Here is a 27425-nt window from a genome sequence, read left to right as displayed (position 1 = left end):
AAACTCAAACCTTCAGACGAGTACAAAGAATGGAAAGAAAATAATGTTCAATGATTTGTACAGTTACCGCTTGTAACTGTGATAGCCCAGCCCAAATACATTCCCCAAACCCGGCCCAGTTTGATTAAGTAAATAAATATTATACAAATTAAACATCATCATCCTAAATCTTTCCTCGTAAGCCGCGCGTCTCTTCCCGTGACTTTCTGTGAAAAGCTTCAACCCATTTTTGCCACCTTTGATCGTCGATTGTGGCCGCACCGGTCACATAAAAATTTAAGTAAATATACGGTTGGAAAGCTCTCGACGTAAGCTTTCCGTTGATACCACTTTAGATAGGAAAAATCGAGATTCTCAAAAACCCGTCCGAAACCCGTCGCCCCTTTCTCCGCTGAATCGTCACCGTACGTCGCCGGAGTTCGGAAATTGATTGAGGGCTTTTGTTCTCTGGGTCATAAGCTTCATTTTGGTATATATATTGAAGTATAATTTATGATTCCAGAAATTGTTCAAGGGTGCTCTATTTTTGGTTAAATTTGATATCAATATTGATATTGATTATATTTTTGGATGTAGGTACAAACTTTGAGTTGATTCAAGGTATTGAACAAATTTCAGAATATTTAATAAGGGATTTTTGAATTAATGAGATGAATAAATCGAGTATCAACTAGTTCGATGCTTTGCAACGATAAAATAGAAATAATTGATTTTAGGCATTTTAGTCGAATATTGAAATTTTAGGAATTTAAAATGCCTAAATTGTTGAAATTGGATTTTTAGCGAATTTAAATGGTTCTGGAATTTTTATATGATGATAAGATCATTTAAATTAATATTCAGGTGATTTGTCTGAGTTGGCATTTACCGGACTTTCTTGAGGATTTAAGATATTTTGTGGTAAATTAAGTCAGTTGAGGTACGTATGAATTGTTTTATTATGACGTCTATATGATGTGAAATGACGTTAAGTACTTTGTAATAAGTTGTGGCGTGCCTTATGTGCTTCTGTGAATACGTGATTGCATTCATGCATTTATTTGAGTTGATATTATTAGTGCATAGCATTTCGAGCATTGGCTCCTTTGATTGCTATTGATATTGATCTATCGAGTTGTTGCGTCATCGATGGAGCGGGTGGGTAGGACTAGCACTCCTGATGACTTGCATGAGGGCTGAGAGGGTCGCTCCCGTACCCTCGATGCTACGTGCATGGATGAGCGGCGGCATGATATTACGTTGCTGCAGTCCTGGCACGGGTGGCCACTGTTACTGTTGCTGATGCGTTTCATTTGGACTCCGCTATGGTATCCATTATTTTTTTGTTACCGACACGCATTGCATTGCATTTTACTTGATTTTATTTCATGTCAGTTATATTTGTCGTAATATTACTGGTTCGTCGTACTGGGGCCCGACCCCTCGTTTCTTTTTATGTTGTGGTTGTTTTTGATGCCATAGCAGGTTATCCAGGAGGATTTGACGCGTCTGGTGGAGCGTCAGGTAGCGGTGCCCAGTAGTTGGATTGTGATTGATAGTTTCCAGATATATACTATATTATGGAGTCATACATTTACCGGGGAGATGCCCCGTGTAGCTGTACTGTTATTTTTACGATGTTTTGAATTGATAGTTGTGTGATCGAGCCTTGCCGGCTCTATATGTGTTTAGTCCTGGCCAGTGCGGCTATAGGTTTATGAATTGATGTTATGACTTTATTTCGAGTATATAAATATTGTTTGTGTTGTTTGGAAATTTTTGGGATGTCCTACTTACGGGGAGGTCATGCCGAAATTTTTATTGGCCCAAAAGGAAAATTTTAATCGCTTTCGCTGTTTACATTAATAAATCCTGGTTGTTTGATCATTAAATAATAATCAGGAGCATGGGCCCCACAGTTGGTATCAGAGCGTAGCTGGGATATGCTCGAATTAGAGTCTAGAGCACTTGAGTCTAGACACAAATAACATGATTGTGCATGTGTTTGACTATTTGCTCTTATTTGAATTATTTGGTGTGATTTGCTTGAATCTACCTGCGTTAGAACGAATAGCTGATTAGGCATGGTATGTAGTTTAGAAATTGCCTATAACGTTCTTTTACCTGTTATCTGCTTGTTGATTTAATCTTCGTGTCTTGTAGAATGGCACCTGGAGGAAGAGATAGAAAAGGAAAAGAAATAGCACAAGAATCTAAGGCACAAAATGTTCGAGGACTTGCAGATATCATTAAAGGTAGACGTGGTCGACCTCGAGGACAAGTCGCTCAAAATGTTGAAGAAGAAGTTAACCAAGAACCTCCTCGACCTGAAAGACCTGGAGCTAGACAGGTAGCGATTGAGCAAGAAGTGAAACAGCTGACACAGAAAGTTGGAGGAATGCAGTTAATAATTTCTCAGTTCCAAGAATTACGTCCTCCAAAATTCTTTGGCAACGAGAGCGGAGAAAAAGCAGCAGGCTGGCTGAAAAGTATAAATCATCTATTTAATTTGTTGGAGTATTCCCAAGATATTAAATTGAAGCTTGCCATCTACCAACTTAAAGACCGAGCTCAACTCTGGTGGGAAGCCACAGAGGAAGCAATGACGGACTCTGGTGAAATTATTACTTGGGATGCTTTTCGTGCCCACTTTACCCAAGAATATGCACCACCATCATATTATGCTGCTAAAAAAGAAGAGTTCAATCAGTTTGGTGCAGGGCAACAAATCAGTGGTGGAATATGCTTCACAGTTTTCTGCTCTTTTGCCCTATGTTCCACATGTTGCCAGGAATGATCAGGCTAAACTATCACGTTTTCTGCACGGGTTGCAGCGGACTGTTCATACTTTGGTAATGACTGGATCGCCTAATACGTATATTCAAGTAGTGGAAAAGGAGAAAAAAATTGAAGCAAGTTTGCTCAGAGGAGACCCACAGCCAGGTCCATCATATGTTTCTCAGGGATTTGGGAGTAGTATGTCGATGCCAGTGGATTTACCTCCATATCAGCCTGCACAGTCATACCAACAACCCAAACAGCAGAGGTACAAGGCAAAAGGAAAGCAATTCAAGAAGAAGTCTCAATCCAGCTCTTTCAGTTCAGGCAGTGCACGAGGGGGAGGTTCTGTTGGGTCGTCTAGCACTGTGCATTGTGATCGATGTGGTGGTCGACATTTTAGTTCCCAATGTGTAGGAGTTCAAGGAACTTGTCATATTTGTGGTCAGCTTGGACATTACGCCAGAGTATGTCCTAATGCAGGAAGACAGAAGTTCCAGCCACAACAATTTGGTCAAGTTCCCCGTGGACCAGTTTTTAGACCATATGCTCCTACCCAATCATTCCAGCAGTCTAGTTATCCACCTCCCAGAGGTCCTATTCAGCAGCCATTTCCAGGGCCACAGCAAGCCCAAGTCCATGCTTTGACTCAGGACCAGGCTCAGGATGCACCAGGAGGAGTGATTGCAGGTATTTGTTATGTTTTTGATTATCCTGCACGCATATTGATAGACACAGGAGCATCTCATTCATTTTTATCTGGTGCATTTGTTGATGAGCATGAGATTGCTACTATTCCTTTGTTGGATACTGTGTCAGTTGCTACTCCTGCCGGTGTATATTTGATGTCCCGTGAGATAGTTTTGAACTGTGTGATTAGATTTGAGGGTAATATTATGATAACAAATCTAATCAAACTAACCATGACTGATTTTGATTGTATTCTGGGTATGGATGTGTTGACGAATTATCGAGCCACTGTGGATTGTTTTCATGGAGTTGTCAGATTTAGACCATGTTATGGCAGCAAATGGAATTTTTATAGTTATGATTCACAGTCTCGAATTCCATTAGTATCGGCAATGGAAATGTTCAGGTTGTTGTCAATCGGCAATGAAGGATTTTTATCTATGCTCTTGATGCAACACGGGAAGAACGATTGAAAGTTTCAGACATTCCCGTTGTCAAGGATTTTCCAGATGTATTTCCTGATGAGATTCCAGGCTTTCCGCCTCAAAGGGAAATAGATCTTAGCATTGAATTGATGCCAGGGACAAATCCTATTTCTAGAGCACCATATCGTTTAGCTCCGACAGAGTTGAAAGAACTCAAGGAACAGCTATAGGATTTACTGGAGAAAGGCTATATCAGACCCAGTATGTCGCTCTGGGGAGCTCCAGTATTGTTTGTAAAGAAGAAAGACGGAACGATGAGAATGTGCGTCGATTATCGGCAGTTAAACCGGGCTACTGTGAAGAATAAGTATCCTCTGCCGCGTATTGACGACTTGTTTGATCAGTTGCAGGGTACTTCTGTGTATTCCAAGATTGATCTTCGTTCCGGATATCACCAGCTTAGAGTCCGAGAGGAAGATGTTCCTAAGACAGCATTTCAGACACGTTATGGACACTATGAATTCCTAGTCGTGCCGTTTGGTTTGACTAATGCTCCAGCGGTTTTTATGGATTTAATGAATCGTGTGTTCCGGGAATTCATAGATAAATTTGTTATCGTTTTCATTGATGATATCTTGATTTATTCAAAGTCACATAAAGAGCACGAAATACATTTGAAATTAGTTCTCCAAACACTCAGAGAAGCGCAATTGTATGCCAAGTTTTCTAAGTGTGAGTTCTGGTTGGATAGAGTTTTATTTTTAAGGCCATGTTATATCTGCACAAGGAGTATCTGTTGATCCTAGTAAAGTTGAAGCTGTTATCAATTGGCCTAAACCAACCAATGTGTCTGAGATTCGAAGCTTTTTGAGATTAGCTGGGTACTATAGGCGTTTCATTGAAGGATTTTCTAGAATAGCTAGGCCTATGACCCAGTTGACACAGAAAGATCGACGTTTTGTATGGACTGCAGAATGTGAGTCTAGTTTTCGGACTTTGAAAGAAAAGTTGACCACATCTCCAGTGTTAGCTTTGCCTTCAGGCTCAGGTGGATTTGTTGTCTGTACAGATGCTTCTTTAAATGGACTGGGTTGTGTTTTGATGCAAAATGGGCGAGTGATTGCGTATGCATCTCGTCAGTTGAAGTCACATGAGGCTCGATATCCAGTTCATGATTTGGAGTTAGCTACCATTGTATTTGCATTGAAGATATGGCGTCATTATCTGTACGGAGAACAGTTTGTGATTTATTCTGATCACAAGAGTCTGAAGTATCTTTTCACACAGTCCGACTTGAATATGAGACAGCGTCGATGGTTGGAATTGCTTAAGGACTTTGATTGTGAGATTCAGTACCAACCAGGGCGAATGAATCAAGTTGCAGATACTTTGAGCAGAAAGGTTCAGCCTAAAATGTTGGCATCTTTGACTATTTCAAAGGTTCATGAGCATTTGGGAACTTCAGGATAGACTTATCAGTCTAAGGGCGACTACTTTATAGTTTCATCTATACAAGTTGAACCACAGATTGTTTCTAAAATAAAAGCAGCACAGAGAACTGATCCACATGTTCATAGATTGAAAGAATTGACTCAGACAGATCAATCAGATAAGTTCAATGTTGCTTTAGATGGATGTCTGCGTTATAATGGTAGACTTGTGGTTCCGAATTTGATAGATTTGAAAGAATCTATACTTTGTGAAGCTCATTGTAGTCGGCACAGTGTTCATCCTGGAATCAGAAAGATGTATCATATTTTGAAATCTCATTACTGGTGGGAAGGTATGAAGAAAGAGATTTCTGACTTTGTGGCTAGATGTTTGACGTGCCAACAGGTTAAAGCTGAGAGAATGAGATCTGGTGGTATGTTACATAGTCTTGAAGTGCCACAATGGAATTGGGAGCACATTGCTATGGATTTTGTCACACATCTACCTCGTTCTAATCGTGGTTGTGATGCGATTTGGGTGATTGTTGATAGATTTTCTAAATCAGCCCATTTTATTCCTTATGATCGTACTTGTACTTATAAGAAAATGGCAAAAATGTACATCGATCATGTGGTGAGATTGCATGGTGTGCCTGTAACCATAGTATCAGATCGTGATCCCAGGTTTGTTTCGAAGTTTTGGGGTAGTTTGCAATCAGCACTGGGTTCAAAGTTGGCGATGAGTACTGCATATCACCCACAGACAGATGGTCAGTCTGAGAGGACCATTCAGACACTCGAGGACATGTTGCGAGCAGTCGTGATGGATTTCAGGGGTGATTGGCAAGAATCATTGTCACTTGTTGAATTCTCTTACAATAACAGCTTCCAAGCAACCATCGGGATGGCACCATTTGAAGCTCTATACGGCAGAAAGTGTAGATCCCCGATATGCTGGGAAGATGTAGGAGAACGACAGATGTCAATGCCAGAATTTATACAAGAAATGAAGAGAAGGTTGAAATGATTAGGAAAAGAATGAAATCAGCACAGGATCGTCAAGCCAGCTATGCTAATAAAAGGCGTAGGCCTTTAGAATTTCAGGTTGGCGATCAGGTTTTCTTGAAAGTATCACCGTTTCGTGGTACTATGAGATTTGGGCGCAAAGGGAAACTAGCTCCGCGTTATATTGGTCCATATGCGATTGTTGAGAGGATTGACACATTGGCTAATCGTTTGGACTTGCCGCAGAATTTGTCTGCTATACATGATGTGTTTCATGTATCTATGTTACGAAAGTACGAGCCAGATCCTTCTCATGTCTTGAGGACTGATGAGGTGGAGTTGGATAGTTCCCTTAGCTATGTTGAGCATCCAGTGCAAATTCTTGATCGTAAAGAAAAGCAACTTAGGAATAAGACTATACCACTGGTTATGGTGCAGTGGAGTAGACATGGGAGAGAAGAAGTTACATGGGAATTAGAGGCTAAGATGCATCAGGAATGACCTCATTTGTTTGAAGATGTAATAAATTATTCCATGTATTCTGATTTCCCTATGTACTATCAGTGGTAAACTGAGTGTGTATTATCAGAACAGAGAAAACGTGTTTCCCACTAACACTTTTAATACATTCCTCTGGAACATACATATATCAAGTATATATATATCATTTTAACATTTAATTTAATTCTATAATATATTGTATAATCGTTTATATGAAAAAAATTATAATTGTTCTTCATTTAAAAATATAACTTCGTATTGTTCATATGTATATGGTTGCCATAGTGACTTTTTTTAGTGGGAACTGATCTTAATAATAAATAATATTATCTTATTTAAATGAAAGAACTTTTTTTTATTACTGTTCAATGAGTATCTTATCACATTAAAAAATTCATGCCAAGAAAGATCAAGTTCATCTATATACACTAGATATATAATTATAAATATACACTATTAAACAGAAAATAATGCCCTCAATAATTTTATTTTTAAAAAAATTAATGGATAGAAGTATCCCACTTACCGATAGGGGACATAAATTTTTCCTAAATTGTTCCCACTTGATGAATGTAAAATGTAAATTATACACGATCACTCAACTTGTATTTTTAAGAAATTAATATCAGTATATATATTTTGTGGTTAGTGTCTTGATAGGCATACATTTTGCTGACATATACGTTGTCACGTAAAGATTCTCGATGAAAAATGATTAAATTGCCAAAAAATGAAAGATACAAGAATATGATTGAAATTTGACGATATAGAATACAAAAAATGTAAACATATAAATATATATAGAATTAGAATAGGCTTTATTTATTTTCTCCATTACTATACTTGAAAAACATATTCCGTAGTCCAAGACGTAATTCCCTTTGTCATTTAATGCATCTTGCAGTTCAAAGCACATTCACACCTTTGGCCTTCGTATTTTGTTACCGAGTATAGGTAATTTATAGGTAATACGTAATAATTATAGAAAATCGAAACTAGCGATGTATAGATGAAACACGATTATTAAGTTTTTGTTTTTTTTTTGTTTTTTATATTTGATTTGAAAGCGAGAGCTTTTTGTTTAATAATGTATTTTATGATAGAGATTAGAGTTTTTATTGAACTTTTATAATGATGCACACCTATTTCGTACGTACAAAACACATGCATTTACAAATACAGATGTAAAATCAAAATGTTACTCAATTAATTTGGAAAATTGGCAATTAAAATCTGAATTAATCTTACCTTGATGAAATTCTGCATATTTGAGGAGTAATTCATGGTTCAATACCTAAAGTGAAACAAACAAACAAAAAAGCGTCACCCCCAACTTATCATAAGTTGCGATCGATGCATTAATTTGCATACTTTAAATTTGTTATATGTTATACTTATTTCATATTTTTTAGTTTCAATTGTATAATTGTGGGAAGGAAGGGACACCGGAATAAAAAGTATACATGGTTAGAAATGGGAGGAGTTGGGCTCCGGGTCCGGGGCATAGCCAGCTAAAAAGTCTAGTTATTTTTAATTTTCAAAAATAATTTTTTGTTCTCTAAAATAAAATATTGTATATTTTAAAACGTTTTTTCTCAACCCTCTTAGCATATTTGATAAAATCATTTTCGTAAAAAAAAAATCATGGTTATATCAAATTTAAGATTTTTCAAACATACTCTGTTACTATCATTGCATTGCATAATAATTATCCAAAATATTTTAATTTAAAATGTAAAAAATGATGCGTGTTAATTACATAAAACATGATTGACAGAGTATTTTTTCAAAATTAATCTCCCAACAGTTTCATTGGCTGAAATACGAGGAACCCTATCAAAGGGTACATATTTCCAAAGGTGGGTTAACTCCTGTCCGAGATATTTATACAACCGTCATGGCGGCTTCTCCGCCGCTTATTCTGTTAACTTCTCTGCTTCTGTTGTCTACTACGCAGTCTCATTCTTTATTCTTCTCCAATTACCGCATCCTCGTATCCCTATCCCATTCCCTCGCTTCCCGCGTAGCTACCCTCAGAGCTGCTCGCGGAGACGTTCTTGGCGCGGCGCGGGCCAGGAATTTGGCTCGGATAATCGAGCGTGGGATGGGTCTTGGATTCTACAAGCTTGTTTTGAATGTGGGATGGGATTTTCTAAAGAATTTCGCGTGGAGTGATACAATGTCATTTGGAACCCTAGCCGCCGTTCTGCCGGATCTTAAGGAGTTGTTAGCGGCTGTAGGCGACTTTAATCGCATCAATTCGGACGCGGGGAGGGTGGCCTGGATAGGTCGAAATTACGGGAATGTCCTACGGGTTTCGAAGTCGCTCTTCGCACGACTGCTGAAAGTTTTTGGTCAATCCGTATGTCTTTCTGCTTTACTTGTTCCTTTACTCTTACCAATTTCAGTATTTTTTGAATGTTTAAATTAACTATTTGGGGCTTTTGTTTTGTCGGCCATGCAATTGCATTTGGGACTTAGGTAAAATGAAATCTATCGTGGACGGGCACTTAATCTTGTTCCGTATATTTCCTGTCATGTATATGCTTACGCGAATATATTTTCAAAACTGCTGTATGGTCTGCAGTTCACAATGCCTATTTACCTTTATGTTCATTTCATATATCTCAATTTGTTGGTTAATTACTGGTTATTTGGGCATGTTTTTACCTCTTGCCTTTGGTTTTAAAAACTTTTCTATGGTGATAATCGTTGGTTAATGGTGTAATGCTGGTGAAATGACAGGGGTCGACACGTGAATTGTTGGAGGTGCTGCAGAAAGAAGTTTTGGAGGGTGATTTGCTAAAGGACTGCCTTGAGTTGGGTGCTAATGACCTCCAGGGTTTGATCCAAGTTTTCAAGGACATTGTTAGTCAATATGCTTATGCCACAACGAAGACTGAGCTGTGAGCGAGACATTGTATTGCGCGGAGAAGAATTAATCAATACGAGGAAAAGCAGTTTTGTGTTATTACTTCTTTGCCAACTGATTGTGGTGATGAAAGTTAACTCGAGGGCGCGCCTTTTCACACACGTGATGAGTTCACATTTTGGACCATCAATTTTGTCGCCTCGTAGATGTTTCTCTGGTGGAAATAAATTTATTTAGCACTAGAATTTTCCATTTCCCTTCACCCCATTGCCTCGGGGACTACAGGATGAGTACCCTGTTCCTGCTAAGTTCTTGAGCTATATTGCTGATGTAACATCTGCACGGGACATAACCTTATTATGTTTATGTGAATGGTGTCACGATGATTGTACATGAAATTTCTTTGTTCTAGCTGAAATTCCTCTATTCAAAGTTTGTTTCTTTTTTCCCCCTTGGAGTGAGTGCTTTCGGTCCACAATTTTATTTGATGGAGTATTTACTTCTTTCAAGTATGAAGTATTGAATGACATCTTCTTTTCATTTGTTTTGCGCATATCTTCATGAATCATGAGAAATATTTATTATGTCCCTTGTGACGTCGATATTTAGTCTTCCTAAGATTTTCTCTAACAATTAACACGACAATTAGAGAAATATTTGTACATGGCCAGATGAATTTCCTGCAGGTTGATTGAGGATTGTTGGAATGAGAATCCAGCAAATCATTTTCCCCCGATGGAGGCCATGTATAACAACTTCGGTTACAGAAGGCGATGGAAGGTTTCTGTGATCCTTTTCTTACTACTAGAAGCCATGATCGTCTTTATGCCAGCCTAATGCATTGATATTATTATGTTTACAGGTTGGACCATTGAAATGCTTTCAGAAGAGGATAATAGCTTTGATCATTCCTCTCGATCTGATGGAAGCATTTTGACTTTCGGCTACCTTATTTTTCATTACATTGCTGATGTGATATATGTGGTGGTGTTTTTTTATATTCTTCTTTTGTTTCGTTTCTTTTTTGGTATGGTATTTTTTCGAAAGCAGCTGAAAATCAAAGGTGATGGATCCTACACCTGACTTACTCTGCTGTTTTAATGAAACTGTAATTGTATTGTGATATAATAATGTTGTCGGCCATTTCCAAACTATTTCGCCTTTATATGTTCTGAGTGCTCTATTTTTGTTTTTTATTTTAAAAAATAATTAGTTGTGTCTAAATCCCATTTTCTGGTGATATTTTGAGTAAATTCTTCAGTAAATGATTTTTAAACAGCAAAGGGAATGATTGTCCTTTTTAATATATGTAAACTCGGAAGTGCTCCTGAACTTTGATTGTATTCTGACCTAAATTACATCATAAAAAATTCATGATTTAATATTTTTTGATTTTTTTCTTGGTTTACTTGAGATTTATCATATTGTCTATAATTTCAATGGAAGAGGTATTACTTTGAATTTTATGATGTATTTGCCTATAAACAAAGCATATATTCAAACATAAAATATTTTTATAAATAAAAATATTATAATTGTAATTAATTAAGTAAACTCTAATTAATTAATTATTTGTGAAAATTCCTCTTTTAAAATATATTAAAATAGAGAAGAAAAATTACGTCTCATATTTTAGTTTGATTTACGTTGAACTTTGCATAACTAAATTAAAATTTTGACTTAATTTTTTTTAATAAAGTCCATGAAATGAAGTATTTTTATTCCATTATCGATTTCAAATAATTTTATGCAATTTACCATTATTCAAGGTGGGGAAATTTGTAAAATAATACTATCAACTATTTTTTAAAAAAGAAAATGACAAGTTATGCATATATGGCAAACCTTGATACATTCTGAATACGTGAGCAGCAAATAATGGCTAAATAATTAAATTAATAGAATTAAACTGTTTGATGTGAACTGCATGCCTTTGGACCCATCCCATTTAATTATAATTCCAGAATAATAACAATTGACCATCTCCATTGATTCTTGTTAACTATGGTAAATGACATATTCGCCACTACATTCATAAATTCCTCAAAGCATACGAAAACAGTTGCAGAGCAAAACATAACAACATCAAAATCACATGTAATAATCGTACTAATGATCCATCTTTGGTTGTTTCTAGGATTGAGCTAAGCGACTGATGTCGTAGGGATATGCATCGGATGCCTTAGCAGCACGATATGATCGCCTACCGACGACAATATTTGCGGCTTCCGTAGGATGAAATGCGTCCCAGAACAGATACTCGTTTCGGTTTCGGCATGCGGGTTGAAAAGGGAGGCATGTTATTTGTCCATTGTTCCTCCCCACACCGCAGCATCCAGCATTCGTCACCCTAAACCCTGAGATGGGGAAACAGAGTATATTAGCCTCTGATCATGATGTGCTACATTTGGACATGCACGCATACGATTGGTATACAATGTTGGAGGATTGCTAATTATGATATTCTTACCGAATGATGCAGGACTGCTAATCAAATCTTGAAAAATTCCGTAGGCGTCGATGTAGATAAACCTAGCATCCCTTGTATTCTGGTTAAGGTTACCAACCAGTCCCTTGAGTTTATTGTTAAATATTTGGTTTGCACTGTTGATTCTTTGCACGCATGTGGTTCCATCGGGGCTGTTTTGTGCCAATGCATTTGGGCTGCACCCGATTTGGCCTATTCCGATCAAAGCAAACTTCCTAGCTCCAAAGTTATACAAAGTCTACACAAAAAATAGAATTAAAATTAGGATCAAGAATCATCCAAAAAGAAATAACAAGATTCAAGTTAATAAAAATAAGAGAGTTAAAATTTGAGGCATTAGCAGGATTACCGTTAATTGCTGGGAATACTGTTGAATGAGAACGTCGGCATATTGTTGAGGCGTGTACTGGCGGCTGGTAGAGTAATAATTAGGCATGAAATAGTTGTTAAGGTAGTCATTACTGCCTACTCCAATGGAGAAAATGCACTTGCTCAGATAATTTGCAGCAGTGTTTTCGTCACCGAGTATGCTCACAATCTGCGAAACTGTGTTCTTGTAGTTGTTTACTTGTCCCGAAAAATCGATTCGGGCACCCTGTTTGACAAGAAATTTGCCGTTGGTTATTTGTACTACTGTTGTGAATTATGTGCCTTTACCCTCGATGTTTTAAAGACATACCAATTGCTGGCCGGTTTCCCGTCTGATTCCGGCAGCAGCAGATGCAAAGTTTACTCCCTGGAGTAATTGCTGGCCACGGGCGGTGGCGTACGGCGGGATGTAATCATCAAAGCCTAGTAGCTCAGCTGTAGTAAATGTCCAACAATGATATATAAAACATTATAAGAATGATATGCAGAAAGAATTCACAAAGACCAAGTGTGCCATAATCAAATAATCCCGTCAAAGTCTTGATAATTAGTATGAAAAAGGAAGAAAAATAGCTTACCAATGACATCAACAGTGGTTTTACCATTGGAAAACCTTCCAGTTGGGCCCGCAGGAAAATCAATTCCGTATGGCAGATAATTAGCTCTGGCCAGTGACTGAATATTATTGTTGTTACCATTGTCCACTAAGGAATCACCGAATATAAAGTAACACGGGACCTGAGGATCCGCCGCAGCCATATTTAAGGCGAAAACGGCCACCAACGTGATCACCACCAGCATCCATCTCTGAATCCCACCACCCATCTTTGTATGTATTGCGAGATATATGTGGACGAATGATTATGTAGTAAGTAAGAATGTAAGAGAAGAAAGTTTCTGAGGATGCATGAATGAAGATTCATAACACTTATATAGTATCGGGAATGCATGAGGGACATGCAAGATTTTCAGTGGGGTTGACTTTTTTGAAAGGTTTGGAGTGCACAGAAATGTGGTTGGATAGAAGCATTGCATTGATTTCACGCGGAACGGTGGTCAATGCTAACGTCGATTCTTTACTAAATAGTATTTCATATTTATGCTATCCTATTACTTATATTATGTTAACCATAATCACGGTTTTTTAGAGAATGATCTTACATGCACTCTAATATAATTAACGTCACAAATAATCCATTTTGAACTATGCTTTTTAAGGAAACTATGAAATAATGACTTCCTTATATGTATTTGCGTCTTAAATCGCATGCATATTGGAACACAATTACACAAAAGTAACTAAACATAAAATAAAAAAAAAAAAAAAAAAACAAATAAACTTTAAGTGGAGCTAGGCCTGACCGCGGTTTTAAAATCGAAGATTCCGCTTGTCTAACTGATCGTTAATCTAGTCCCAATGAAAGGTAAAATAAGAACTAGATATTGTTCCTACTCCGGTATCTATCGGTTTAAGCAACGCTTTGAATTGATTTGGATCAAAATTTATTCTCTCAAATAAAGATACAACTTGTAATTAATTGGATAAATAGTGCGTGTACATTAGTAGAAACTTATTACAACGAGGCACACCATTAGTATGTTAGGTAGCAAAGCAAACTATTCAATTTAATGCCTAGGACTAAGTCGTGGGTGGTAACGTGCTGTGTTTTACTAATGTTTATATATAAGTGTGAGCTATTAATTCCCCATCACTTCTTCACATGGAAAGAGCATAAAATGTCAACTCCATTAAATAACTTCAATCTATAAGACACCAAAAAATAACGGATAATGAACCTATATTTCTAATAATCTATGTACCTATAAAAGTGTTGATACTTGAAAAGTTTTCTGAACGGACATAATTATTTTTCACGTCCTTTTTTTTCATTATCAAGTAACATATGTGATAATTTTACACTTAATCTATTAATTGATAATTGACACTAATTAATTAACCACATTTTATTGTTATGATTTTGTGTTTTTGACTTTCTACCTTTATTTTTTTTCGTTGTAATATTTAATTATGTCATATTTCATTTAAAAAAACAATATTTCATTCAATATACATATCAATGTGTGGATTTTTTCAATTGTAAACGAGCGTGACAGAAATAAAATTGTGTTATATTCATATGAAATGACTCATTATAAAGTATATAGATTTTTAAAAAAAATTCAAAAAATTATATATATGAAGGACCCATGTTAAGACACAAATGTCCTCCTTATTAATAAAAAAAAAAAAAAAAAAACTCAACAAAGATATATATGTAAAATTCTAACAAATTGCTAATGAATTATCACTACAATTACATTGATTGTAGTAATTTATATCATTTCAAGAATAAAATGTAACTCCTAATTAATTTTCTCAAATAATTCATTTTTATACTACCTTTAAATGTTTTATCTTTTTAAATTTCTCTCTACATCATATTTTATTATTTTAATGCAAATTTGTAATTATATTTTTAGTGAATTTTCTGATTAAGTAATAAATTATAGTATAACTAGAAAAAATATGAAAAGATTAATTATATATGCAATAAGTAAAATAACATGATAAACATATAATAATATGAAGTTTAATACAAATATATTTTTAGTTTTTTAACTAAGATTTGAAAATAAAAAGTTTAATAAATTATTTAGGAGAATTTTTATTAATAATTACGAGTGTTAATATATTAGTAATACATAAAATATGAATATTTTAGAAAAATTCAAACAAATTAGCTATAATAAAAAATTTAAAGATTTTAGAAACAGTTTTTTTAAAAAATAATATCTCAAACAAATTTATACATTCAATAAACAAAAATTGGGTAGAGTTTAAAATATCTACTAAGAATGTTTAAAATTTAGATAATTAGAGTTTATAGGTAAACTCGACCATGGTTTTCAGGAACACTAAAACCAAAATTAGAACTAATTTTTCTTGACTTCAGTTCCAAAATCAGCTCTCATAATATATAAATTTAAGACATTCCTGTTGAAAAATTAATTTCACTGTCATATATATATTGTATAACTATTTTATTTAATATTTAAAAATGGATGATAATAGCAATTTAAAAAAAATTATATATCAGACAAATTTATAAATTCAATACACAAAATTTGGTAGTATGTGATTTTTTTATTTATAATTTTTAATTTATATATATTATTTTAATTATTTATGAAATTTAAATAAAAATTAAAAAATCTACAATCAAGTAGGTGAGATAAATATTGCATATAATTTGACTATGATACAAATCTAAAACTCAAAAACAAATTATTTCAATGTTCAATACTATGACCTATTTCTATTTGATATAAAAAAAATGGATCATAAAAAACATATGTTTGAAATGTTCAATGTATATATTAAACACATACAAATACATAAAATAAATTATCTATGATATAGAATTCTAAAAACAAAAGGTAAAAAGTTCTGTAGGAGATTAAATATTTTTAAATTAAATATTATGAGTTATAGTTTACTATTAATATTATTATTTTATTAGTTTTGATAATATTTTGATGAGACGAAAGTTATTTTTTACTATAAAAATAATATATGACATAATCCTTATAATAAATATAAATTCTAATGATCATTGATTAACATCTGTCAAAGTATTAGAGCTTTTACATATGATATTTTAACATTTTTGTTTATTTTGAAATCAAACTAACTAATTCAACAAATACAAAAAATAACATTTTTCATGCAAATTTATTTTTTTGGTTATATTTCAACATTTTTTATGTGAAATCATACCAGTAGTTTAAAATTTATATTTTCTAATTATTCTATGAATTTATTAGATTTTATTTGCTATTTACCATATAATCTTATTTAAATGTGTATTTCATTATATATGTTGATTTATTTATTATTTTAAAATTATATTTAACAAGAAATTAATAATCATCGATGTAATTTATAAAAGATAGATTATGATATAAAATTAATTATCTATGATATAAAATTCTAAAAACAAAAGTAAAAAAATTATATAGGTGTTTAAATATTATTTAAATGAAATATTATGAGATATATTTTACTATCAATATTATTATTTTATTAGTTTTGATGTTATTTTAATGAGTTAGTCACGATGTTTTAAATTGATAATTATTTATCGTTAGTGTGCTTAAGTTATGTTAATTATGATTTATGCATTGATAAAATCCACAATTTTTATTATGCCTTATACGCGGTGTTTGATATATTTTTTTAAAAAAATTGTTTTAGTTCATTTGGTTCTATATTTTATGCTAATTGTAGTTTATTTATATCATAAAATTAACAGTTTGAATTTTAATTTGGCAAAAAATTCGAAAGTAAATTATGTAAGTTCTTATTAATTTATTCGTCTAATATAACAAGAGATTAAACTCAAATAAATAATAAAATGATTCAAATTATATTTTTAGAAAATCAAATTTATTATTTTTATCAAATAATTATTAATATCAGTAAATAGTAAACGGAACTAGGCTCTCATTTCATTGCATATAGGATAAAGGCTTTGAAGCTTTTCTTTTGTTTCAATAAATGAGGCAGTTGGACAAAGAATACGTCAAAAAGGTTCACGAGTGAGTCCCTGAGGATGCGAAGTATCCATCACCGGGGTAATTGGATAGCATCCCAAAAACATGACATTTTAAGGTTTAATTTTTTTTTGTGTAAGAACTTGTTTGCATCTAGAAAGGAGTGTTGAACCACTATATCTAATCTCTCTTCTTTTTTATTTTTTTATGACGTGGAAATCATACTCTTCGGTGAAAAAACTCTCGAACTTATGTAATGGACTGCAAACTATGTTAGCTACATAAACCAGACTAGATTAGCCACGTGTGACAAGCTTGCTCGAGAAGTTGTTATTAATGAGAATCAAACTATTGTCCATTGATCAAGCCAAGTGTGACAAACTTGTTCAAGAAGATGTTGGTAGTGAGAATCGAACTCTTAATCATTATTCAAACATTTGTCTACTCTACCAACTCGGACCTTGCAGCTCTTATTTATCTTGTTTCTATAGAAAATTATACTAGTAAGACTTCCCATATCTTTGATTTTCCGTTTGTGTGATATTCGTTAATCTGTAACTGACATTGATTATATATACTAACTAGATATCCATGTTGAAAATATCATTAAAATTAACATACTCATCTCTATTATTTAGTTTACAATAATATCGGCTCCAGTTATATATGTAAAAGTTATTGCACAAGTAATCCTTTAATCCCAGTGGAATCTTTAACCAAACAATTCCCATGATTTCTGCATCCATTTTTATTTTATCCCCCTGAATCTTGATCTCGCTTCTCTAAATCTGCACTATTCTTGAACAATCTGCAGCTCATGAACCCTGCTGCTCTCATTTGCACTATCGGGGATCACTTTCCTGTACTTGTACCTACTTGAGACCCACAGGTAGATGCAAAAATTGATCAAGCTCAAGAAAGAAAGCAGCCAATAGAACAAATTTAATTGGCCACGGTTGATGTTATTTCCTGCCAGCCATCCCCCACTACTGGTGATATTCTTTGTGACACCGTTAACTATCTTCACAGTTATGGTGCTAAGGAAGTACCCAAGCGCCATTGAACTCCAAAAGAAACAGCTCGATAACGATTTGAGATCTTTCGGGGCCTGGGAATAGAAGAACTCGAGGAGCCCAACGTATGTAAACATGTCTGCTACTCCGAATATGAAGTACTGGAACGATAGCCAGAAAACGCTGATTGGTAGTGGCGGCTGAAGCAACGGGATTGAGTCAAGCATGTTGTAATCCCTTGCAACTCGTTTGCGCTTTACCTCCATTATCGCAGCTGCGGCCATTGACAGTGAGGATAGGACGAGCCCGACTCCAACTCGTTGAAGATACGTTATGCCTGTGGGAATGCCAGTGAGTTTTCGTGCAAATGGGACAAATATTCGATCGTACAGTGGAACGCCGATTATCAGAAACAAGACAGGGAGGACTGATATCGATGCAGGTGGTATATCAAATTTTTTTATCCTTGTGTCCATTGTTATTCCCTGTTGGATGGAGAAGGTTTGAAGCTGTGCCAAGCAAAGGGTCATGATGGTGGTGCAGCAAAAGATCGGAACAATGTTTAGTATTATTTTTGCATTTTCGACTTGCGTCACTCGACAGAGTTTCCATGGATTCGGCCTTTCCGAGTTTTGTGTTGAAGGAGTCAGGATAGCTGCTTTATCAAGAAACCTGGCAAACAAAATCACCAGAAAATCTGATATATAAAAGAAGCAATTTATGTCATATAATTAAATTCCTTGAAACTGAGGGAACCTGAAAGCATTTGTGTGCGGTAAAACTTCTGGTTGATTCGCTGCTTCCATGTCTTTATTGATCTCATACAAGTCACTGAAGTCATCAGGAAGTATAAGGTTTCTGTTCCGGGTGGCTGCAACATACACCTTTTCGAGCAAACAAAACTGAAATTAATTTTAGTCCAAAGAAGAGAAAATAAAGATTATTCGTTTACTATGTTCACCTGTACTATTGCAGAGAGGGCACTACTCCCATTTATTACATGGATACGATACCATGGTAACCCAGTAGCGAAGATTACTAACCCACAGAACATAGCCATCGTGCTCGCAAAGAAACCCCAATCCCACCCTTTGTTATCTTGGATCCAAACAAAAACAGTGAGACTAATAGCACCTCCTAAGCATCTTGCCAATAGCAACCAATTAAAGAAACTCGACCTCTGTCCCTCCTCCTTCGGATCCTTATCATCGAACTGGTCAGCACCATGTGATGGCAATGCAGCTTTTATTCCTCCAAACCCAACGGCTGCGGAATAAAGACCAACAAACAAGAGCGCAGCTTTGGTTCCACCGACTTGAACACAGTGAGAGTTTTTCTCATATATGCTGCAGAGAGGTGGCTTCAGTTTTGGATAATGAGCTTGCAGAGCTAGCAGCCCAAGTCCCTAAATTAAGAAAAAGTTCAGTGACTATAAAGTTTTTAAGGAATGAGACATCTGAATCATGAAAAACTAACCAGAAACTCGACGGAAGCTGCTACAAGAACCGCTTTGAATCTGCCAATATATGTATCTGCTAGAAAGGCCACAGCAATGGTTATAATGTAACTAGTTCCCAACAAGTTTGTCAGTTGAGTCGCTGCATCGGCTATGCTAAAGTGCATCACCCCCGTATAGTATGTCACCAGGTTTACTGCTAAACCGAAAGTAGCCATGTGCTCGAATGCAAACGTCCCTTAAAAAACGTTGACAAAAACAAACATTAGTACCTGACAGACCTAAAAGTATGTTTTTGTATTGAAAGTGTTGTGGCGGTACCTAGAACGAGTGATGAGACACCCATTCCACCATGCTTATCTTTTCGAGCAGTGTTTCCTTTCCAATCCACCTTCCCTTCAACAAATTTAGGCTTCCCCTGCATAGTTTTTGGGTACAGGTAGTATCATATGCATACGGAAACCAAAAATGCTAAGTTACAACTTATAGTGAAGGAATATTTGATTGTATAGAACTATAGAAGTAAAGAGAGTACCATTAGCTAGTCGAATTTTTTAGTAGCCCTTTTTGCAGAAGATCCCAAGTAGCAAGAATTGCAAAGGCAAGAATCAACGAGGCTATAAATACATATGATTCTAGGGAGATTGTATGAAAACTATGTTGATTATTTTGTGTACGTATAACACTTTTACCAAAGGTCGAATCATTTTATATCAGCTGAGTTGGCCTAAATCTAAAACAATACCGAAGGTCGAAGCATTTTATTTTGTGTACGTACAACACTTTTGGATTGCTCTTATTTTAACGAACATAATGTCACTCATTAGATGTATAATTAGGAGGTTATATAACAACAATAGGACAATGACCAATATTAATACAATAATATGTTCTTCATAATTCCTATTATGAATAATCTGCTAGAAAACATCAACTATTCCAACTCTAATCTAAAATAATATCCAATAAATTATTACAATTATCTAACGTTATTCTATCTTTCCAGCACGCATTAGGAAGCGGCAAACTCGACGAATTGTATCGGGAAACAGTTCCCTTTTTCTGAATATTCTTGTACATATTCCTGGAATTTTGCCTACTTGAGAGTATATTCGGTCGCCCAAGTCAACTGTTGCAATAAAAGGGGAAAAAAACGCAAATGATTTCGATGTTTTTGATGTTTTTCAGGTAACCAGAAACCAAACATCAACATCAAGCTTCAGTTATGCTGGTTGCTTTATGTACATTTTTTGCACAGCAAATAGTATTCTTGGACAGTTTTTGTTAACTTTTATGGGAATATATTCTTGAAATTATCCAACACTTCCACCCTATTGGGATGGATGGTTATTAGTAGAATGGCAATGGAAAACCACCCATTAGTTCGAATACTCATGTTTTATCTATTTAAATTAATGTCAGACTCAGCATATCTTGATTCCATCTGATTTTTTGAACATTTGCAATCAGGTTCGACTTCAATTCTAGTCTTTTATGTCTCGACATTCAGTTCGTTCATAATCTCCCTTACCAAAAAACTTAAGTTCTAAAAAAGATAAAGAGGGACAGAATTTTTTTGACCAAAGAATAATTTTGGGCCAGATACCCAGTTCGACGTGAAAAAATCAAAACCAAAAAATTGTTTATATGCAGATGAATAGAAAGAGAATTTAACTTGTGAGAAACAAATTTTTTTTTTTTTTTGCAGATTTTTGCCCTTACACGCGACAAGCATCAAGTATAATCTCAATAAATAACCAAGCACAAAGAATGACTAACTATATTGGCATAATGTACAGAAGAATACGGCGGCAGATCGCCTGATCGAAAAATGAAATTATACTGTCCTGTTAATGGAGGTGGTACATTCAGAATCCTAGCTAGCAATCAGTAGTTCAGCAGAGAGTTCTTTACACGTAAAACAATTTTCCCTTTATCAACTCCAAGCTTGGCTCCAGTTACCAACCAGTGCCCTGGAATATCTTTGGGCCCTTTCAACATTTCCGTCATATCCACAATTTTGGCCAGTTTTCCAAATATGCTGGAACCGTCCCCTTTTTCGTTTGATAATGATGTAGACGAGCCATCGAGGTTTTGTGCAGCAGATAGATTCGAGGGACTATGATCCCACACAGATCGCCTCAAAGTACATCCTGGTACTTTGGAAAAGAGGAGTTTAAGGTGAAGTACGCTTTTCGCCCCAAAATCCCATACACCTAGCTGAGCCCCGGTGACAATATGAACGCCAGAAAGATCTCCAATGCATGTATCTGTGTACTCTATTGGTGCAGTGCTTACATGCGAGAATTTTTTCCACTTAATTGGTTCAAACCATCTGCTATCCTGCTCTTCGGGTCCTTGCCACTTTGGTGCACCTATAGCCATGTGGGAATCCCAATGGGGTTGAAGAATTTTAGGAAGAGACACTAGATGTTGCAGGTTTATAGAAAGACGATTTTGCTTGCTACCATCCAGGCTGAGCTTGAGCCCGGTGACAGGCTTCCGTCCTACAGTAACCTGTAACATTGTAGAATGTCCAAAATTAAACATTAAAATAAACAGTGGAAAGTCGACCCTGACATAACATTGTAACAGCAGACAAAGATACCTGATCAGGGTTTATATAAAGCTTAGGACCCATTAAACTGAACTGGAGAGATGAGCACACGGGTCCCTTCCTTTGTATGTTGTTCTGCTCAGGAGCCCAAACCCGAGGAATTTGGAAATCCAAGAAATACTGGAGATCCTCGATAGGTGGCTTATCTGAACAAAATGATTTTTTTTTTCAAAGTTCGAGATGTAAGAAAAACAACTCTAAGATATTTCAATAAAAACATTTTTTTCAGCCAAATCATCAATTTCCGAGAATTTTGACCAGATAATTAGAAGAAAATTCTGCATGATTTCCAAATTCTGTTTAGAATGAAACAACAGAAGAAGATAAAGTCTTACACTCCAAGTACAACTCAATAGCACGAGCTAAGTGTTTTATTCCAGGCACTCCTTCAAGCAAAGACACAATGGGCATAAATGTCATGTTGATAACATCAGGCGCTCCTTCTACGGTCCTGGCCCACTTGCCATAGCTCTGTTCAAGGTCATCTCCTCCTCTCCTTCTGAAAATGACGGTAACGTCCTGCGTAAATAAAATAAATGCCAAAACTCTGTAAAAAATTGATACATAAATCACCTAAAAGTATTAAAGAGGAAAAAGTATGTTTGATGATCAGCACATAGTCAGCTATAAGGTACAAACTCAAAAAATGCTGCTCCACTAACCTTGTCCTTGTATTTTAAGGCACCAGAACTCGTGTAACCCTTTGAATCTGAGAACCTCTGCTCCCCAATGTCTTTCACGTATATTTCAATATCTGACATTGATAATGGCGATGGCTGGTGCTGTCTAATGTAGACAACATCCCTTCCGCCAATAGTAGCGGAGGTAACGATATGGGTGCCATAGTTTTCAATAAAGCTGACAAAATATTTGATGTAAGAAAATCGAAGAGCGTGTAATTTCATATTCATATTGTAGAAGTAACCAAAATTTATAACTTCAGATACACTTCATAAACCAGATAAACTTGGAAACTTCATGCAATATTCTAGAAAAGGATGATATATCAGTGAAATTCGGATGCTAAGTCCAACGACTTTCATAGATGTTACCTTGCCAAGGATGCAGGATCCCAGGAATATGGAACAGCACTTTTAACTTCTTCCCGCAAAATTAAATTGGGATTTGTTAGTTTGACAGTATATAAGGGAATAATATATCCGACCATTGCGAGGGATTGTGTAGCTGCTGCATCAAGCTGCCAAGAGCCAGTGAAGTTAAACATGGCATTGAAGCTTCCAAGCGGTACATGACCAGGTATATCTGATTTTTCGTTGAAATACCTAGCCATCTGCAAATGCAAGTACCGAATAAACATAAGATGAATAGCTAGGCGAGGAAATTTAATTGTAAAAGAATACCAAGAAAATAAATCATGAGCAGCTAATGCACATTTCAGACACAAAGATGGATTGACATTCTCAAGTCCATGGGTCCTCGTTCAAGTATAATAAAAGTTTAAGGGCGCCGTCACATCAGGAAATAAAATATATTGAGGACTCGACCAAGAGAGATACTCATTCTCTAGAGCATATGACAAATTTATTCACCCATTTAGAGCCATGGCATCAAGATTTAGTGAAGATGAATGAGGAAGCAACATTTTGAGATTTATCACAGTTTTACCTTAGCCCATGATCAAATTTGAAACAAAACATTGTCTTAAATGAATTGTGCAACACAAAAATGGGTAACCTTGTGTGGCATGTGATCAAGCTATTTGCCCAGTGCTATTTAACTGAGATGATATAACTAAATTCCTCAATAAACACCACATTCAAGAAATAGGCAGGCACAATTTGCATGTTGTCGCAGCAAAAGGTTTTCTCAAATGTGGTTTCATCTGAAACACCACTGTTTTCAATCATGATAAATGTCCACAAAAGTCGTCATGCACCAACTTCAGATAGAAGCATTTTCTGAGTCTTTTTTTTGGGGACATGCCTATAAATCATACTATGGCTCTGTCAAGGTCAAGAAGTGGTTTCCAATAGTGCTTAAATTTTTAGAGAAGCTACTTTTTTGAAGCCTGCCGGGATGTATAACATTGGTCATGCCTTTAAAAGCCAACATCCATGTCTGGATAGCCTTCATTAACCTAGCAACATCTGTCATATTCAACTTAATTCTATCTCTAATATGAGTATGGATTACAATGCAGGCACTTAAACAAAGATGGCGTTTTCACAGGTCGCCCATCTGCTATACCATTCATAAAGGAGCGCCAATATTATGCTATAAACCAAGAGAATAAACCAAAGAAAATAATAATAATAAGTCTATTAAGTGAAAGCCAAAAGCTTAAAAATAGCCCCGACGTTCGTTTAGAATCCATTGTGGGACATACAACAGAGTGTTTTTAAAGAATTTGCTCGTGCTCCTCAACATAAGAGAAAGAAGACAATGTTTCCACACTAGATCCTACATATAACCAGACGATCCGTTGTCAAGAAACGAATCGTAACTTACAAAAAACGTACAGTTCATCATCAGCATTTTTAGTTCAAATGTTCAATAAAAAGCTAAATCTTGCACAGCCTCCTTCAAGATTTAGTATCCAACCAAGAACAATTCATTATCATAACCTCAACAATTCCAAGGATCTCAATCGAACAGAATTAAGTCACGTGAATAGGTCAAGGAAAAAAAAAAAAAACCTCGGGGAAACTAAAAACAGGGGTCTCTTCATTAGAGCTCTGGCCTGAGGAACACTCGATGTCAACAGAAACATCTCGGATTGCACAAGATTCAGAGATTTCAAGATCCTTGGTGGCTTCTTCATCAATATGCACTAACCTAGAGCCAGGGGCTCCTTTACAATAAAGCAACCTGATGTCAGAGGTGACATCAAAACCTCGTCCCAGTGCTTGGATTGAGTTGCAGAGAGTGGTGATCAGTGAGTTTTCTGGAACTGCGGGGCTACTGATGATCTTCTTTGGAAAATCCATGGAAGAGCAGAGATTCAAGAATGTTTCATCCAGTTGATTGAAGAGGAAAAAGATTGAACTTTGTTCTACGTTATTTTCTTGGGGGGTTTGTTGGGACTTGGTCAAAGATTGGACTTTTAACAATTTTGTTGGATCGGAATCGGTGGTGGTCTATTAAAAAATTTCAAAATGAAGCTTTTTGACTGTATGCATACGCATCATAATTGCAAGAAACGCGTTGTCTTTGTATGATTCTAACCCATATTTTTTCTTCTTCTCCTCCTCCTCCTTTCCATCTTGGAAACGAACATTCTCGGGCCATTTTGCTTTTACCTCCAACTCATCATAATAAATAACTCAAGACCTTATGTATATAAAAGTCATTTTCGAATTTGCCTTTAAATTAAATTGTTTCAAACTCATTTATTGATTTATTTCTGAATATTTCAATCTGATGAGATTTATTATATTTTTTTAGATATAAAATAATCTGATATTTAGTTCTCCAGATTTTACAAGATCAAGTATTAATGAATCTTGAAGTGTGTAAACAAGAATATGGATTGGAAACAAATTGCTGCCAATAAGCAATACTTATTTATTACTTTTGAACACAGACAACATCATTTGTTTCATTAAATGTATTTTATAGTTTTTGGATTGCTCACTTTGAAATTCGTCTCTTTGAAACAAAATCACAATATAAAAGCATTTTAAGTGCATTCAAATTTGGTAACTAAAATATGTGAGAGCTCGATTGATATAGGATGTGTAAGGCCAATCAAGAGTAGATAAACTCGTAGCTTTCATGCAATCATCTTATCTATTAAAATAGTCAATTATTTTGAATCGTTGAGCTCCTGAAGAAAGATCCGGTCTTGGTGATTTCGTGTAGAGGCTTCTGTGTGAATCTGATGGTATTATAGGCCCAGGCCCCAGATATAGCCCCGAAAGTTGGGCCTACAAGGTATATCCATATGCCTCTGTAGTTGCTCCAAACTATAGCTGGGCCTAAGCTCCTTGCTGGGTTCATCGAGCCCCCTGAAATTGGCCTGCCCAACGCAATATTCAACTAGTTTTAATTATTAATAAAATAATATGTACTAATTAAATAAAATAATATGTAGGCCAGAAGTTTACTACTTATGCCTCTCAAAAAATAATATTTAAATCAGAAATGAGTATATATATATATTAATTAATATCCAAACGTACCCGGCAAACATGACATTAAGCAATATGGTAGCCCCAATAGCAAGACCCGCCAGTTCTCCGATCTACAAGTATAACACATTAATTTAATCGAATTCATATTCTGTGAAAGTAAATAAATTCAAAAGAAAATGAGCGATCATTCCACTAATTATGCACTCTGGTGGTGGAATTTATTTGAATATTTTGAAATATAATTTAATTTCGAAATTTTGTGGACTTAATTATGAGAAAATTGTATTTTTAGTTATTTATTTCTTTATAATTTTGATCAAATATGAGTCAAATTATAATCTTAGTCCTATATCTTTCTTCTACTTTTTTTGACAAATTTAATTTTTTTGTCCTAAATTCTGACACAAGATTGCACACCTCAGCATCACATCACACTCTTACATCTTTGTCATAAAAAAAAAATGACTAAATTGTAAAGAATAATTCCATAATATAAAAAACCAAAATTACAAATATATATATATATAAGATTTTTAGCAGAAGAATTGCACTAACAGCTCTGTTATCTGTGGCAACTCCAGAGATGACGAACATGAGGTAGAATGTAATGATAAATTCAACCACCAGAGACTGCAAGTCTGTGCCAGTCGGAAGAGTTCCGGCGAAATGGTTGTGAGGTCCTCCAAACAGTAGTCTTAGGGTTCCGCTTGCTAGGGTGGATCCTAGCATCTGAGCTGAGATATACGCAGGTACCTACAACAAATAGTTGACTGATAAATTCACAAATGAATTTTTTTTCTAATGAACATGATCTGAGAATCGTGATATTTACCCGTTTCCATGGGAGCCTCTTGCAGGTGGCAAAAGCAACTGTTACTGCGGGGTTGAAATGTGCGCCGGATTATGATATATGATAAAGTGGCCATCAAAACTGGCCCATACAGGTCTCGAAGGGTAAAAAAAAAGGGAGGTTAAAAAAGGGAGATCAGGAAAAATGATTCAAAACTGGCCCATGCAGGTCTCGAACCTGCGACCTTCGCGTTATTAGCACGACGCTCTAACCAACTGAGCTAATAGGCCTTCGATATCCCTTTTCAATCTTGTAATATATATTCAATTTTAAATCGTGAAGTTGTATATCTTGGACAAATGAT

General features: G+C 35.4%; 5 protein-coding genes, 1 long non-coding RNA gene and 1 other non-coding gene across 7 annotated transcripts; 2 read left to right on the top strand and 5 right to left on the bottom strand.

Annotated features, from left to right (window-relative positions):
- The first annotated feature begins 204 nt into the window (after positions 1–204).
- On the top strand, positions 205–1744 carry LOC142527219 (uncharacterized). The gene is made up of 4 exons (XR_012815425.1): positions 205–483; positions 577–600; positions 844–919; positions 1465–1744. It is a non-coding gene; the product is annotated as an uncharacterized LOC142527219 (long non-coding RNA).
- Positions 1745–8618: 6874 nt separating this feature from the next.
- On the top strand, positions 8619–10128 carry LOC142527698 (uncharacterized). The gene is made up of 2 exons (XM_075632590.1): positions 8619–9170; positions 9554–10128. Exons 1-2 carry the CDS (start codon positions 8706–8708, stop codon positions 9716–9718), a joined length of 630 nt encoding a protein of 209 aa, XP_075488705.1. The 5' UTR covers positions 8619–8705; the 3' UTR covers positions 9719–10128.
- A 1540-nt stretch (positions 10129–11668) lies between these two features.
- Positions 11669–13449, bottom strand: LOC142527859 (GDSL esterase/lipase At5g45670-like). Its single transcript, XM_075632835.1, has 5 exons — positions 13116–13449; positions 12848–12972; positions 12518–12763; positions 12151–12406; positions 11669–12037 (listed from the first exon to the last, which is right to left on the bottom strand). The coding sequence occupies exons 1-5, from the start codon at positions 13360–13362 to the stop codon at positions 11814–11816; spliced, it is 1098 nt and encodes a 365-aa protein (XP_075488950.1). The 5' UTR covers positions 13363–13449; the 3' UTR covers positions 11669–11813.
- Positions 13450–17751: 4302 nt separating this feature from the next.
- Positions 17752–20172, bottom strand: LOC142527359 (protein NRT1/ PTR FAMILY 4.5-like). Its single transcript, XM_075632137.1, has 5 exons — positions 19882–20172; positions 19581–19798; positions 19066–19509; positions 18861–18988; positions 17752–18776 (listed from the first exon to the last, which is right to left on the bottom strand). The coding sequence occupies exons 1-5, from the start codon at positions 19982–19984 to the stop codon at positions 17885–17887; spliced, it is 1785 nt and encodes a 594-aa protein (XP_075488252.1). The 5' UTR covers positions 19985–20172; the 3' UTR covers positions 17752–17884.
- A 1159-nt stretch (positions 20173–21331) lies between these two features.
- LOC142527376 (MACPF domain-containing protein CAD1-like) lies at positions 21332–25438 on the bottom strand. Its single transcript, XM_075632155.1, has 6 exons — positions 24835–25438; positions 23230–23468; positions 22840–23035; positions 22513–22696; positions 22169–22323; positions 21332–22077 (listed from the first exon to the last, which is right to left on the bottom strand). Exons 1-6 carry the CDS (start codon positions 25123–25125, stop codon positions 21448–21450), a joined length of 1695 nt encoding a protein of 564 aa, XP_075488270.1. The 5' UTR covers positions 25126–25438; the 3' UTR covers positions 21332–21447.
- Positions 25439–25736: 298 nt separating this feature from the next.
- Positions 25737–27172, bottom strand: LOC142526178 (aquaporin NIP1-1-like; the record flags this gene model as incomplete). Its single annotated transcript, XM_075630430.1, has 4 exons — positions 25737–26156; positions 26320–26381; positions 26827–27024; positions 27104–27172. Coding segments are annotated over 4 exons (546 nt in total), but the record flags the coding sequence as incomplete, so codon positions are not given.
- Positions 27173–27277: 105 nt separating this feature from the next.
- On the bottom strand, positions 27278–27351 carry TRNAI-AAU (transfer RNA isoleucine (anticodon AAU)). The gene has a single exon. It is a non-coding gene; the product is annotated as a tRNA-Ile (tRNA).
- Positions 27352–27425: the final 74 nt, after the last annotated feature.

Source organism: Primulina tabacum, chromosome 15 (genome assembly GCF_025594145.1).
Source record: "Primulina tabacum isolate GXHZ01 chromosome 15, ASM2559414v2, whole genome shotgun sequence".
In the NCBI taxonomy this organism is placed as follows: domain Eukaryota; kingdom Viridiplantae; phylum Streptophyta; class Magnoliopsida; order Lamiales; family Gesneriaceae; genus Primulina; species Primulina tabacum.
This window is presented reverse-complemented; position numbering and strand designations above follow the sequence as displayed.

Bases quoted from the DNA above. Each gene is read 5' to 3' on its own strand.
- LOC142527698 (XM_075632590.1), top strand. From the start codon at position 8,706: ATGGCGGCTTCTCCGCCGCTTATTCTGTTAACTTCTCTGCTTCTGTTG. The intron at 9,171-9,553 runs GTATGTCTTTCT...GTGAAATGACAG, and splicing joins TGAAAGTTTTTGGTCAATCC to GGGTCGACACGTGAATTGTT.
- LOC142527859 (XM_075632835.1), bottom strand. From the start codon at position 13,362: ATGGGTGGTGGGATTCAGAGATGGATGCTGGTGGTGATCACGTTGGTG. The intron at 12,764-12,847 runs GTATGTCTTTAA...CTTGTCAAACAG, and splicing joins GGGAAACCGGCCAGCAATTG to GGTGCCCGAATCGATTTTTC. The intron at 12,038-12,150 runs GTAAGAATATCA...TCCCCATCTCAG, and splicing joins TAGCAGTCCTGCATCATTCG to GGTTTAGGGTGACGAATGCT.
- LOC142527359 (XM_075632137.1), bottom strand. From the start codon at position 19,984: ATGCAGGGGAAGCCTAAATTTGTTGAAGGGAAGGTGGATTGGAAAGGA. The intron at 19,799-19,881 runs GTACCGCCACAA...ACGTTTTTTAAG, and splicing joins TGTCTCATCACTCGTTCTAG to GGACGTTTGCATTCGAGCAC. The intron at 18,989-19,065 runs GTGAACATAGTA...TTGCTCGAAAAG, and splicing joins CCCTCTCTGCAATAGTACAG to GTGTATGTTGCAGCCACCCG.
- LOC142527376 (XM_075632155.1), bottom strand. From the start codon at position 25,125: ATGGATTTTCCAAAGAAGATCATCAGTAGCCCCGCAGTTCCAGAAAAC. The intron at 23,036-23,229 runs GTAACATCTATG...ATATTTTGTCAG, and splicing joins GATCCTGCATCCTTGGCAAG to CTTTATTGAAAACTATGGCA. The intron at 22,697-22,839 runs GTTAGTGGAGCA...TTATTTACGCAG, and splicing joins CCTTAAAATACAAGGACAAG to GACGTTACCGTCATTTTCAG.